A 15,424-nucleotide genomic window follows, 5' to 3' on the forward strand; every position below is an offset into this window, starting at 1 on the left:
GCCATGGTTTTTACACAGTTTTGTGAGATAAGAGTAGATAGACCTTCACTCACAAAACAGAGGCCAGTTTCTTGTGCAAATACTTAATGTTAATTATTCACTCTGAAGCTGTGTCTGTCACCTTACTGGATACCATATTGGGATAATTTCATTTAACAGTTCTCTGGGTGTGATCTGAGGATACTTAGTTTGGAAGCAGGCGGGTTGGGGGGGGTGCTCCAAGGCCCTTCCAGGACAACTATTTTATAATAATATGAAGATAATGATTGCCTTGTTCACTCTTATTCTTTTCTTTAGTGTACAGTGGAGTGATATCCCCACGCTGACAGCCAATGGAATGTGTGCTGGCATGGTTTTGTGTTTTAACATTTTCTCAGTTCTAATGTCTCCTATAGTAATTATTGATAGATATAGCCCAAATAAGCAAAAGCTCTTTGGGACTCTTCAATAAATGTTCATTTGAATTTTGCCATGGGACAGTCCACAAGAAATGCTGAAATAGATGGATTGCTTTCCTTATCAACTGCTGCAAAGACCCCCTCAAATTAGAATTAATTCAGTCCTTCATTTAATCCTCAGAATCACCCCACTATGGGGGTAATTTTAGTATTCTTGCTTCATGTATGAGGAAATAGGGGCTGCAAAAGTAAGTAATAGGGCCTGTGTACACATTAGTGTACAGACCCAGGACCAGTTACATAATGTGTGGGGCCCAGTTAAAAATGAAAATGCAGGAATCTGTGCTCCAAAATTATTAAAAATTCAGGATTTCTAGATGGCAACATCAGAGCATTAAATTAAGTGCAGGAACTTCCTGAGTAGGGGCCCCATCAAAGAACAAGGCCCTGGGCAACAGCCGGGTGGGGGTCAAGCCAGAAAGTTCGTACCTGCCTTGGTCAAATCCAGATTCATCTAATCTCATTGGTTAACACTGCCTTTCAATGGTTTTCACAGCAAGTAATCCTGCACTTACCTCTCTTGTGTCTTTAGACTATGTTTTTTTTTTTTTTCAGTGCTTTATTTTCTCATCCACGTTCAAAGTCTAACTTCTTCAAGTTCTGTGATTTTACGTTGCCATTATTCCCCAGGATTGATGCATATTCAAGCTTTCTACTGATTTCATAGGGAAGCCTCACTTCCTTCATAGTGACAGGGTTAAATTCTGCATTGTATTCTTGGTTAAACGCTTTTTAAAACAACATCAGAGAAGCAAAACAACAATAATTGTAATTATATGAAATAGTAAAAGTATAATTAAATGTCTGTAGGTTTTATACATATTGATGATACAAAGAGTATCAATGTGTTTTAAAATGAATATACACAGAGCCCCTTAAAAACATTACTACATGTTGGGAACTTAAAGTACTTTCATTTCTTTGAGGCATAGACAAGGGAAGATGACATTTTCACAGCACGAGTTAGGTAAGTATTGCTGTCAACAGGGCCTTTTGAGAAAGTGTCAAACTACCAAAAATCCGTAAATTTATATACTATTCCTGTTTTAGCTAAGTTATAAATTACTTGAGTCATTTTTTCCACCAAGTCCCTGTAATTTTAAGCGCAAATGCATGAAACTTGACAAATGTCCTTTAATCCTACTTAATTCCTCAACTTCTAAAAGAGAATGGCTTTTATTTTTTCAGTCTTTAAAGACTGATACTTTAAAGGATCTGTGCATTTGATTGATTTTCTAATCATGTTTAAAGTCTTATTGTGTAGGTACTTCCTTTTAATTTAGGTACTTATTTAAGAGTGCCTAAGTATAGGAAAGGCCAGAGTAATCCCACATAGAGCATCCACTGCATAATAAAACACATAATACCTGACTTTCCTATCCAAATGGCTTTGTTAGCTTGAAGTGGAAAAAGAAAAAAAAAAATCCTGACAGTTTCACCAGAACAGATTAAAGCAAAGGTTAAATTCTTCTACTATTAAAAAAAAATCGATACAAATGATTTGGGGCAGGGGGGTTGGGACCTCTGAGCTATGCTAAAATGAAGAAGGTAAACTCAGTTCAATTTAAAATCTGAAGAAAAAACAACATGAACAACAACAACAACAAAAATACAGTGAATCAGAGTAAATAGAGCAGTCTGTATAATAGCATATTTAAATAATATGCTATCAGATAATATGCTCAGAGATCCAGAGGAAGACTGTGATGAATTAAAAACATGTATTATGAAGCAGGAACAAATTTAAGGCTAAGAAATGGAAAAATAAGAGGCTAGTAGTAGAATGGACAAAACTGAAATCAGACTCAGTTAAATCAAAGCTAGATCTAGAGGTTCTAAAACCTGTCTAAGGGGTCATCCATAGAGAGAAGAGATGAAAGAGGAAAAAATAATGGCTGAGATTCTCTAAGAACTGAATAAAGGGATAAATTCTTAAAAGGAATGATCAGGATATACTGATACATTCAGAGAGATGTGAATACCATAATTAACAAGGCTGATGCAATAGTGACCTTTGAAAGTACGTTCCCAGGAGAGACTGTATGGAAAGCTGCATCGTCTCTTCAGAGACAAATGGTTTATTTATAAAAATTGACCGGAGTTTCTGTGGTAGTGCAGCGGAAACGAATCCCACTAGGAACCATGAGGTTGCAGGTTCGGTCCCTGCCCTTGCTCAGTGGGTTAAGGATCCGGTGTTGGCGTGAGCTGTGGTGTAGGTCACAGACATGGCTCGGATCTGGCATTGCTATGGCTCTGGTATAGGCCGGCAGCTATAGGTCGGGTTAGACCCCTAGCCTGGGAACCTCCATATGCCGTGGGTATGGCCCTAAAACAACAAAAGACAACAACAACAAAAAATTGACCATAAATGGAATTTGAACACATTCCCAGACAACTGATCCCATACAAGGCCACTGACTGCAGTGCATTAAATTTGAAACTAACCATGAAACGAGACCTCAAATCCATATACCCAGACACTAGAGTCCTTATATCTAGAATTAGAGGTAATTCATTGGTTAAAGAGGTAGTGAAAATAGAAAATATGGAATCTTAAAACTAAATGATAATGAAGGCACTACATTTCAAAACCTGGTAAGAAGTAACCAGACTACTCTCAGAGAAAAACAATGTATAGCCTAGGCTACATATTTTGAAGTAAATATTAAAAATAAACTAAGCTTTCAACTCAAGAAGCCAAAAAAAGGACCAGATAAATCCACCAAAAGTACAAGGAATTAAGAGATAAAAGCAAATAGCAATGAAATGAGGGCAAGGAGAAGAAAGTCAAATTTAAGCAATAAATCTAACAAAAGTTACAAAAAAAAATAGAGAAGGCATAATTTATATTGGAAAGGAAAATCTACCATCCATCTACAGTTCTCAAATATTTTAAAAATTATTAATTTGCTTATGTGTGATAATATGTTTATTTTTTAAAACCCTATCTTTTAGAGTTTTATACTAAGTTATCAATGAGTAAAATACCTGGGGTTTGTTTCAAAATACATGGGCAGGAAGTAGACATGAAACAAGACTGTCTGTGAGCTGATGAGTGTTTTAATTGAGTGATAGCAGCATGAGGGTTACTATACCTTGTATATGTGTGTTATTTCCTTTAACGACAGATTAAAAGTAATAGAAATATTTTAAAGGTAGTGAAGTAAACATTTAAAACCCTTTAAACTCTATGTGAATAAATTTTTAAGCCTACCAAATCATTAGATATTTAGTAAACACATGGTCTGTACTAGTATCTGTTCTGAGCCACTGACATGTATCAGCCCAAATAGAAGCTCTAGCATCCCAAACTATGATGCCTTGAATATTCAGTTAGTTTGCCTGAATATTCCTTGTTTCTTCAACGTCAAAATGGGGATAATAATAGTTCCTGTAGCATTGGCTTCTTCTGAGGATTAAGTCAGCACATGTAAAATACCTATAAGAAAGCCAGACACATAGAATTTTCAGACCACTAGGGCCCAGTAAGTTTTGCCCAGTCTACTTTGGAACAGTAGCACACAGAGAGAAAATTTAACATGACCTCGATTAAGAAAAACAAGGCTAGCACCAGAATGGGACAGTATAGGCCAATGTTAACTTTTTTGAATATGGGTAGTAGGGTCTAAATAAAATACTGTCAAGTAAAACCCATCATGGAAGAGACTTATCCTAGGAATATAGAACTAGTTAAATGCTACCAGAAATTTCTCTGTGAATTCAGGACATTATTAAAAGAATTTCTTAAAAAAAAATTCAATAGATGTCAGCAAGCATACAGTTACACCCATTCATAATTTCCTTCCCCCAAAGAAAACACTGTTAGCAAACTATAAGTCAAAAGCATCTTTTTTAGCTTGATAAATGTTATTTCTCAGAAGCCTATAGCAAATATTTTTATTTAATATTAAAAACTTGGAGGCTTTACCATTAAGGAACACAATATGATACCTCTTCACGGTGTTAGAATGCAAAACTATTGATATCCTAGCCAAGGCAGTAAAAGCAAAAGATTTAACAACTATCAAAGAAAGAGACAAAAACAGCATTATTGGCAGATAAAGATGTAGCCAACTTCCTGGAGAATCCACAAATTATTAGAACTTAAAAAGAGTTCTCTACATACAGCTGGATACAAGTTCACCAGGTGCAGATCAGTAACTTCTCTATACATCAACTGAAACCAAACAGTAATATCATAAAAGGAGGCCATTCTTCAGAGTAACAGGAACTCTAACGTATCAAGGAACTGCCCTAAAGTGAAATTGGAAAAGACTGTGTAGAACACTATAAAATATAATTGAAAACAGTAAAAGACCTGGGCAAATGAAGACAAGACATCGTGTTCATGAACAGGAAGATTCAAAAAGATGTTCATTTCCTCAGATCTGTCTATTCAATGCAACCTAATCAATCCCAACAAAACTTTTTGGGTTCCTTAACTGTTCAGGATCAATTTCAGTATGAAACCAGAATGGGATGGGATGGAAAGGTAGAGCTTTATGGAAAGGAGTATACAAGTAAAAAATATTTGTTTGAAGCACTATCCTGTAGACATGCCTTATCAGATATCAAGTCTTACTAAAATGCTATGGGAATTTAAACAAATGTGGGGAAATACAGTATAAAAAGCAGACAAGCAGATTAAACAGCCACAACAGAGAGTTCAGAAACAGGCCTGCATATATAAGAATTTAGTATATAATTTTTAAAAAGGCAGCTCAAATCAATGAGGAAAGATAAGACTATTCAATAAAATGTTGGGGAGTTCCCACTGTGGCTTAGTAGAAATGAATCTGACTAGTATCTAAGAGGACTCAGGTTCAATCCCTGGACTTGCTCAGTGGGTTAGGGATCTGGCATTGCTGTGAGCTGTGGTGTAGGTTGCAGATGTGGCTTGGATCCTGTGTTGTTGTGGCTGTGGTATAGGCCAGCGGCTATAGCTCTGATTTGACCCCTAGCTTGGGAGCTTCCATGTGCCATGAGTGCATCCCTAAAAAGCAAAAAATAAAAATAAAAAATAGGAGTTCCCGTCGTGGCGCAGTGGTTAACGAATCCGACTAGGAACCATGAGGTTGCGGGTTCGGTCCCTGCCCTTGCTCAGTGGGTTAACGATCCGGCATTGCCTTGAGCTGTGGTGTAGGTTGCAGATGCGGCTCGGATCCCACGTTGCTGTGGCTCTGGCGTAGGCCAGTGGCTACAGCTCCAATTGGACCCCTAGCCTGGGAACCTCCATATGCCGTGGGAGCGGCCCAAGAAATAGCAACAACAACAACAACAAAAGACAAACAAAGACAAAAATAAATAAATAAATAAATAAATAAATAAAATAAAAAATAAAAAATGTTGGGACAAGTGGTTATTGATTGAAAAAATAACTAAAATCAGATCCCTACCTTACATCAAAGCAAGAATAAGATTCCAATGAATTGAACAATTAAGCGTAAAAAATAAAATAGAAAAATGTAGGAGAGTATTTTTAAAATAGTGGGTTAAAAAGTGCCTTCTCAGAGGAGAGAGATGAAGGTGGCAGAGTAGGAGGATGTGGAGTTCACTTCTTCCCACCAGTATATCAAGAACACATTTTCAGAGGGAATAGTCCACACAGGACATCTGCTAAACACTGGCAGAGGAACTCAAACACCTGAGAGGACAAGAGGGATTTCTATGTCACTGGGTAGCACAAAAGAGGGGAAAAAAAATAAATGAAAAGAGACAGAAGCAGGTTGGAACCTGTGGCCCAGTGAGGGAGCTGAAGGAAAGAAGAAGGTGCCACACCTGGGGAGTCCCCTCACCAGTGTGGAGACCAGCTGGCACAGGAAAGGTTCTTCGGAGGCTTAGAGGAGAGCATAAACAGCCCGTCTGTGGCAGGCAGAACAGAATGAGACATACACAAATGGTCCATGCAAACACCCTGTGCAGCACCCCAGCCTGGGACACGTCCATGGGTAGGAGCTGAGTGCCGGAGCAAGAGGCTTGGAGAAGAGACACAGAGACAGAATAGCTTTAGTCAGACTCATCAAGAAGAAAAGAGAGAGGGCTCAAATCAATAATATTAGAAATGAAAAAGGAGAAAGACACCCCAGAAATACAAAGGATCACAAAATACATAAGCAACTATATGCTAACAAAATGGACACCCTAGAAGAAATGGATAAATTCTTAGAAAGGTACAACCTTCCAACACTGAGCCAGAAAGAAACAGAAAATATGAGCAGACCAATCACAAATACTGAAATTGAAACTTTGATTTAAAAACTTCCAACAAACAAATGTCCAGGACTACATGGCTTCACAGTTTAATTCTATCAAACATTCAGAGAGGAGTTAACAACTATTCTGAAACTTTCTGAGAAAGTTACAGAGCAAGAAATACTCCCAAGCACATTCTATGAGGCAACCATCACCCTGATGCCAAAATCAGACAAAGATACTACACACAAAAAAGAAAATTACAGATTAATATCATTGGTGAACATAGACACACAAATCCTCAATGAATGATTTGCAAATGAAATACGACCATACATTAAAAGGATCATACACATGATCAATTGGGACTTATCCCAGAGATAAATTCAATATCCCTGGGATATTTCGGTATCTATTCAAGGATTCTTCAGTATCTACACATCAATCAATGTGATACACCACATCAACAAACTGGAGAATAAAAACCATATGATCATCTCAATAGATTCAGAAAAAGCTTTTGACAAAGTTTAACGCCCATTTCTGATAAAGTATTCCAGAAAGCACTTTATGCTTCAGAAGGTGGGCATAGAGGGAACCTACCTCAACATAATAAAGGCCATATATGACAGACCCACAGCTGACATCATTCTCAATGGTGAAAAGCTGAAAGCACTTCCATTAAGATCAGAAACAAGACAAAGATGTCTGCTCTCTCCACCCTTATTCAACATAGTTTTGGAAGTCCTAGCTATGGCAATCAAAGAAGAAAAAGAAATAAAAGGAATCCAAATCGGAAAAAAAGTAAAACTATCACTGTTTGTAGATGACGTGATACAATATATAGAAAACCCTAAAGATACCATCAGAAAACTGCTAGGATTGGAGTTCCCATTGTGGTGCATCGGAAATGAATCCAACTAGGAAACGAGGTTGAGAGTTTGATCCCTGGGCTCACTCAGTGGGTTGAGGATCCAGCGTTGCCATGAGCTGTGGTGTAGGTCACAGACGTGGCTCAGATCTGGCATTGCTGTGGCTCTGGTGTAGGCCGGCAGCTGTAGCTCCAATTCGACCCCTAGCCTGGGAACCTCCATATGGCATGGGTGTGGCCCTCAAAGACAAAAAAAGAAAAAAGAAAACTACTAGAATTTGCCAATGAGTCTGGTAAAGTTGCAGGAACAAAATTAATACACAGAAATCTCTTGCATTCCTATACATTAACAACAAAAGAGCAGAAAGAGGAATTAAGGAAACAATCCCATTTACCATCGCATCAAAGAGAATAAAATACCTAGGAATAAACCTCCCTAAAGAGGCAAAGGACCCTTATTCTAAAAACTTGAAGACATGGATGAAGGAAGTCAAAGATGATACAAATAGATGGAAAGATATATTACGTTCTTGGATTGGAGGAATCAATATTGTCAAAGTCAATCTACAGATTCACTACAACCCCTATTAAATTACCAATGGCAGAGTTCCCATAGTGGCTCAGCAGAAAAGAATCTGACTAGAATCCATGAGGATACAGGTGTGATCCCTGGCCTCACTCAGTGGGTTAAGGATCTAGCATTGCCAGGAGCTGTGGTGTAGATTGCAGATGTGCCTCGGATCTGGCATTGTGGCTGTAGTGAAGGCCGGTGGCTATAGCTCCTATTCAACCTCTGGCCTAGGAACCTCCATATGCAATGGGTGCAGCCCTAAAAGAAAAAAAAAAGAAGAAGAAGAAAAGAAAACACACACACACAAACAAATTACCAATGGCATTTTTCATGGAAGTAGAACAAAATTTTAAAAATTTGTCTGGAAACGCAAAAGACCCCGAATAACTAAAACAGTCTTAAGAAAAAAGGAGCTGGAAGAGTCAGCCTCCCCAGCTTAAGACAATACTACAAAGCTACAGTCATAAAAATAGTATGGCACTGGCACAAAAACAGACACATAGATCAGTGGAATGGGATACAAAGCCCAGAAGTAAACCCATGCATCTATGGTCAACGAATCTACGACAAAGGAGGCAAGAACATACAATGAAGAAAAGACAGTCTCTTCAATAAGCAGTGCTGGGAAAACTGGACAGCTACATGTAGAAGAATGAAATTAGAACAGCATACACAAAAATGAACTAACAGTATACACAAAAATGAACTCAAAATGAACTAAAGACCTAAATATAAGACCAGATACTATGAAACTTAGAGGAAAATATAGGCAGACCATTCTTTGGCATAAACTGCAACAGTTACCTTTTCAGATCAACCTCCTAGAGTAATGAAAATAAAAGCAAAAATAAATGAGACCTAATTAAACTTAAAAAGCTATTGCACAGCAAAAGAAACCGTTTAAGAAATGAAAAGACAGCCCACAGAATGGGAGAAAATCTTTGCAAAAGAAGCAACCGACAAGGGATTAATCTCCAAAATATAAAAACATCTCATGCAGCTTTACCAAACAAACAGCCCACCCAGTCAAAAAAAAAGGTCAGAAGATCTAAATATAGACATTTATCTAAAGACAGACAGATGGCCAAAAAGCCCAAGTTACTTGTAGATAAGGTAACAAGGACCTACTGTATAGCACAGGGAAATTTATTCAGTACACTCTAATAACCTATATGGGAGAAGTATTTGAAAACGGATGGATGCATGTGTATATAAAATGTGTATATAAAATATATACATAAAACTGATTCACTTTGCTGTACACCTGAAACTAACACAACATTGTATGTCAACTATACTTCAAAAAAATTTTTTTAAAAAGGAAAGCATTCTCAAACAAGATTCCAAAAAAGCCAACAATAAAAGACTGATAAATTTGATTACATCTAAACTATATTTCAGCATAACAGAAATGACCACAAACAATGTTAAGAGAAACTAGAAAACATACTTGCAGCATATACTACACATAATATAAAATAATTCCCATTTTAAAAAACTCATTTGAAAGAGACATACCTAGTAGAGGAAGGGTCAGGTAGATTAATAGGGCATTTCAGAAGAGGAAATCACTGGTGTTCAATAAACACAGCAAGAAATTCAGCTCCCCTGGTAATCAAGGAAATGCAAATTAAAGCAACAAGTAAGATCCAATTTTTCACCCATCAGATTGGCAAAAGCTAAACTTTAAAATGATGAGGATGGAGTTCCTGTCGTAGCTCAGTGAAACAAATCTGACAAGCATCCATGAGGACACAGATTCGATCCTTGGCCTCACTCAGTGGGTTAAGGATCCAGCACTTCAGAAAGCTGTGGTGTAGGTCGCAAGACGCAGCTCGGGTCTGACATTACTGTGGTGTAGGCCAGCAGTTACAGCTCCGATTCAACCCCTAGCCTGGGAACCTCCGTATGCCACAGGTGCAGCCCTAAAATGACTAAAACAAAATAAAATAAAATCATGAGGGGGAATAAGTATTCTCTTGCTTAGAGGAGTACAGACAGGTAACAACTACTTGGGAGAGAAATTCACCTGTGTCTTTAAAACTGTAAATGGGCATACCTGTGTCCTTGTTCTTCTCTTGGTAAGGTGCTAATCTGTACTGCTGTAATTGTGTGTGTGAGGTACAAACAGCCAGATGACCATTTACGGGGAAATGAGGAAGTCCAGTCTGCATGCAAATGAAATAATGAGCTGGATTGACATGTACTGATATCCCTAAATTTGGGAAGGCTGTACCCCAAAGTACAACACTTTTTCCTTTAGATTCCCTCTGAAGTTGGGGTGGTAGTTAGGGAGACGTTGGCCTAATTTGTATTACAGAGGTGAGGAAACATCTCTAATATTTTAATTTCGTGTAAGAATAAATTTAGAAACTGCCTATTTAATACTTTTTGACAGAACAGTGGGCACCCAGGCATCAAAATTCTAGTCTCATTTCTACCATCAAATGGCAACACCACCTCAAACAATTCATTTAATCCATCTGTTTTCTCATCACTCACATGGAAGTTCTGTGCCATCACAGGTTCCTGTAAAATGAAGACAGTAGCCTGGCCTGATGAAAAAGTCTGCTGCCCTTCTAAGCCATTTCTATGCATGTGTGTAAAGCAAAGATAACCATATTTTTCCAAAATTTTTATAGAAGGTGCTTATACTTGGAAAGTTTCACTGCAGTGCCAGAAATAATTACCAAATATGAAACTCATTTTGAAAATTCTCCGATTGCATTTTGAACCATATATTTCCATTTTTATTCATATTCTGGAAGTTCAATTTAGCTGTTCAGGATCATTAAAAGTCTTTTTCCAGAGCCTTTCACCACTTTTGCCTTATCCAATGGCCTCTAGTTAAAATTCTCAAATTATTTTTTCCTATTAGATCATCCAACTTGTCCCTAACATCAAATCTTCTACAGCCTTCCCAGGTCTAATTCTGAACCTCTCACTGCATATCAGATAGTGAGCAAAACATCTGGTAAAGCCAATGTGAGAGATTTCATGTTCATCAACAAATGTCACCTTTATGCTAACCTCTCAATCTCTCCCCTTGTCCTGCATTTCATTCATTTTTGTATTCTAGGATAGGTATCAATACAGTCTCCTTAGCTTCTATGGAAATACATCATGTTAATTTCATTCCAATATCTTCAATCCTGTTGTGAATCTGAAAGAGCTTTTTCTCCCCTTTCCAAGATACGGCGCAGTTTCTGCAGGAATGTTGTGTGCCCTTACCACCTTGTCCCAGCAACTGGAGAACGAAAATGCTGTGGATGTTTTCCAGGTTGCAAAAATGATCAATCTTATGAGGCCTGGAGTATTCACAGACATTGTAAGTACTTTGCTTATGGGCGAAACCTATACAGCATCAGTTGAAACTCAGACTCACCCTTTAGAACAGTGGTTCTTAACTGAGAATGATGTTGCCCCAGGGGATATTGGGCACTGTCGGAGACTTTTTTTTTTTGTTACAACTGGGGATAGAATGAAGTGAGTAGAGCCTGGGGATGCCGCTCAGCATCCTGCAATGCCTAAGATGGCCCCTCGGAAGGAAAGAATTATCCAGCCCAAGTGTCCAAAGTGCTGAGGTTGATAAACTCTCATTTCTAGAGGATAGTATTCTCTGGTTATAAAATACATATATCCTGGAGTTCCCATTATGGCTCAGCAGGTTAAGAACCCGACTAGTATCCAAGAGGATGTGGGTTCATCTCTGGCCTCGCTCAGTGGGTTAAGGATCTGGCATTGCTGCAAGCCGCAGCTTAGGTCATGGATGTGGGTCGGATCCTATGTTGCTATGGGCTGTGGCTGTGGCATAGGCTGGCAGCTGCAGCTCCAATTCAACCCCTTGCCCAGGAACTTCCATAGGTCACAGGTGCGGCCCTAAAAAGACCAAAAAAAACCAAAACCAAAAACCAAAAAAAACATATCCTGTTATCTATAGTGAACTATCAACACTGAGAATTCATTCCACAGAACAGAGATCAAAAGGACACAAAGAAGGCATAGGTCTTGATTATAAAGGATTCCAGAGGATTATTATTACTATTTTTTTTTTTTGGTCTTTTTGCCATTTCTTGGGCTGCTCCCGCTGCATGTGGAGGTTCCCAGGCTAGGGGTCGAATCAGAGCTGTAGCCACCGGCCTGCGACAGAGCCACAGCAACGTGGGATCCGAGTGGCGTCTGCGAACTACACCACAGCTCACGGCAACGCTGGATCCTTAACCTACTGATCAAGGCCAGGGATTGAACCCGCAACCTCATGGTTCCTAGTTGGATTCGTTAACCACTGAGCCACGATGGGAACTCCCAGAGGATTATTTTTTAAGTTTCTTAGACACATATTCCTGTTTTTCTAGTGTATGTTTCACAATATGTATTTCCACCTGAGATGAAATGATTAAGCTGTTCTTTGGCTCAAATGGTCTTCCTCTTGTTTTGCAGGAACAATACCAGTTTGTCTATAAAGCAATGCTCAGCTTGGTCAGCACTAAAGAAAATGGAAATGGTCCCATGACAGTGGACAAAAATGGTGCTGTTCTCATTGCAGATGAATCAGACCCTGCCGAGAGCATGGAATCTCTAGTGTGATGGGAATCCAGAAAGGGCACTTACTTTGTAAAACTTCTGAAGACTGAGAACTTTTTTGAGGCCTTTTTTGCCAGACTCTAGGTTATACAATAACCCAGTTACTTTTTTACACTGATAAAAGTTTTGATATTTATTTTTTGCCATTTTATGTCTTAATGGTATCCTACTGAGCATTTGCACCTCTGTTCATTTCACACAGTGAAACACAACTTTACCTAGTTTGCACTATCGGATCAGTGTTACTGCCTATAATCTAATACTAAAGCAAACCCTGAGGTGACATTCCATGACAACACACATGCTACTTTTTAATTCAGTACAGTGAAGGTCTTTGTTTTGACAGTGAATCTTGATTTCTTTTAATTATTATTATTGCTAAAGCAGTTGCAGTCTACTAGCAGGCAATGCTGTACTTTTCCTATCTCCTCTCCTGTTTTTTTAAGGCACTGTTCAATACTGTATGCCTTCTGTATTCTAGTGGAGTGGATGAGCACTGTTTCCTTTTAAAGAACAGCAGGTTTGGGGGAGCTACTGAGAAGGTCTGTCAAGCTCATGGCCTTGAAAGAGTTCCATTTATGATGGTGAAGATATCCATTAAGGAATTAGAAAGTTTGAGTTATTTCATGTGAACATCACTTATTAGTTACCAAGTTATATTCATAGCTTAAAAAAATGCCCAATTGTGTCCAAATAAAGGATATCTCTGTATGACAGTTTTCACGGTAGCTCTGTGGACAGTGTGTGTTATTTCCATTTTGACTCTCAGCAACAGATAGACCCCAAAAATCAGGGCCATCTTTTGCAAGGGAGAGATGGCGATATTTTACTGAACTCACTTTCAAAACCCTTGAGTGAATCTCTATCCGTGCTTCATGATTTATAATACCATACCTCACAGCAGGTGGAATAATGAAAATCTTTGCAAGTGTGTAATTTTGAAACTACACTTCTGAGCAATTGCTATTGAACTTTGAGCAATTGATATTTGCCCATCTTGCCTCTAAAATATTCCTGTTACTCCTATAGAAATCTAATCTACTACCTATATAGTTAACATTCTTTTCTTTCTTTTTTGCCAAATATTTCATGATAAATCTCGTAATTACAAATATTCTTCTATTTAGAATTAAACTGAAAATATTGTGTTAGGAAAAGTCCTGGGACTCTCTAGATGCCCACACATGGATAAATCTGACTTGGAGAGAGAAAACGAGAATCTTAAGTAAAAGGTAACATTTTCAAATAGTTTTTAGAAGCAAAAGACAGCTTTCTATGTTATGTCCTTTAGCCGCCAGAGCAGATACACTTCAGTAAAAGAGGCTGCTCATTGTAACACAGAGCCCAGGGAAATTATTTCTTGGAGCCCTGTTCACCCTGCAGTACATGATGAGAAGATTAAGAGCATCAACAAAGAATTTCAGTTCAGCTAGTTAGAAAAATAAGCTACTTACTGAGATCTGTTTCTTCTACTGCGTATTTGCTTTTGATGGACAACTTCGTTCAGAAGTGAAACCATCACCAGAACTCGGCCTGTTAAGAAGAAAGGGGTTTGGGTTATTTTTTTAAATGTAAATAAACTTCTACAAAAAAGTCTACTCTGGCTACTATCATCCTATCTGGATAGGCCTGGAAACTTTCATGATAATCAGCACTGACATTCTGCTAATCTTGAGTTGGCTTTCTGTGAAGTTGGTCAAAGTGGAGCTGAAGGACCAAAGCTGTTAGGAGAGAGGGGCTACAGGCCCCACCCAGGGTTCTAAAGCATAGTTCAACGGAGCTACGTTAACATGCCAGGTTTCATCTCACCTTCTCATCACATAGATTCAGCCACACAGAAAGGTCCACTATTCACAAACTGTGCAAACTACGTTGAGAAAAGATGTACAAGTGAGCCAAGTTTCCTAATTTGTATGTGCTAGGGGACACTTGACACCTCTGCCTCCCCTCTGTTGCCATCAGAGGTGACACAAGGAAGCTCTGCCTAACACTTAAGAAAAAAAAACTTTGACACAGGAATATTACAACTGCTGGATGGTGAAAGAAATCATGAAGGGAAAGGTTTCACATCATGGCAAGGAGTAGATCCTTTTAGCCAATTAAGTAGGTTAGTTTAGTTGTATAGAGTATTGATATGAGTTAGCTCTTCTCAGTAGAGGGCACAGTGGACTTGACTTCCAGAAGTAACATTTGAGGTGGGGTTCATGGTCCCTCCATAATTTTTTCTTAACAAAAGTAAACACTGGTTACAAGACACGTGGCAAGTATTCCCTTCTGTGCTGTTATAGAGGACGCAGGTCATGAAAATGTATACCCTCCAATTCTGTAACCAGCTCTTACATCAGTATCAGAATCATTATAAAATAGAGGGAGAGCTAGTAAACACACGGAAATATTACAGGGGTGGCTCAGCAGTTCTCTGGGAGCAATGGTGTGTCTATAGCAGGCTGGAACCAAAGTCTACAAAATCATGACCCAATGAACTTTGAGCAATTGCTATTTGCCCATCTTGCCAAAGTGGTGCAAACACACTTCACAGAAGATAGTTATATTTAGCAGTTCCTCACTTTCACCACACAGTGTATCCTTACTATTATTCTTCATTTTTTATTGCATTTTTCCAGAGGCCAAGAGTTTCAGAGGTAGTGTTTTCTTTTGAGGTGTAAGCACATTGCTTAACTACATAACAAGGCTATTAACCACTTGCACTCAGGAGGAAAGGAAATAGCTATTGCAAATCAATGTCCT

The 15,424-nt window shown here is 38.5% G+C and overlaps 1 protein-coding gene across 2 annotated transcripts in view; it reads left to right on the top strand.

The window, feature by feature from the left end:
* The window catches only part of PTPRG (protein tyrosine phosphatase receptor type G), a 730,473-nt gene extending 716,199 nt beyond the window's left edge, over nucleotides 1–14,274 (top strand). For both annotated transcript variants that reach the window (XM_047778440.1, XM_047778433.1), the window contains 2 exons: nucleotides 11,285–11,420; nucleotides 12,533–14,274. In XM_047778440.1, the coding sequence (XP_047634396.1) occupies nucleotides 11,285–11,420; nucleotides 12,533–12,679 (283 nt within the window). In that variant the 3' untranslated portion in view covers nucleotides 12,680–14,274. The remainder of the gene's footprint in view (nucleotides 1–11,284; nucleotides 11,421–12,532) is intronic.
* Nucleotides 14,275–15,424: the final 1,150 nt, after the last annotated feature.

This window comes from Phacochoerus africanus, chromosome 1 (assembly GCF_016906955.1).
Source record: "Phacochoerus africanus isolate WHEZ1 chromosome 1, ROS_Pafr_v1, whole genome shotgun sequence".
Taxonomy (NCBI): Eukaryota; Metazoa; Chordata; class Mammalia; order Artiodactyla; family Suidae; genus Phacochoerus; species Phacochoerus africanus.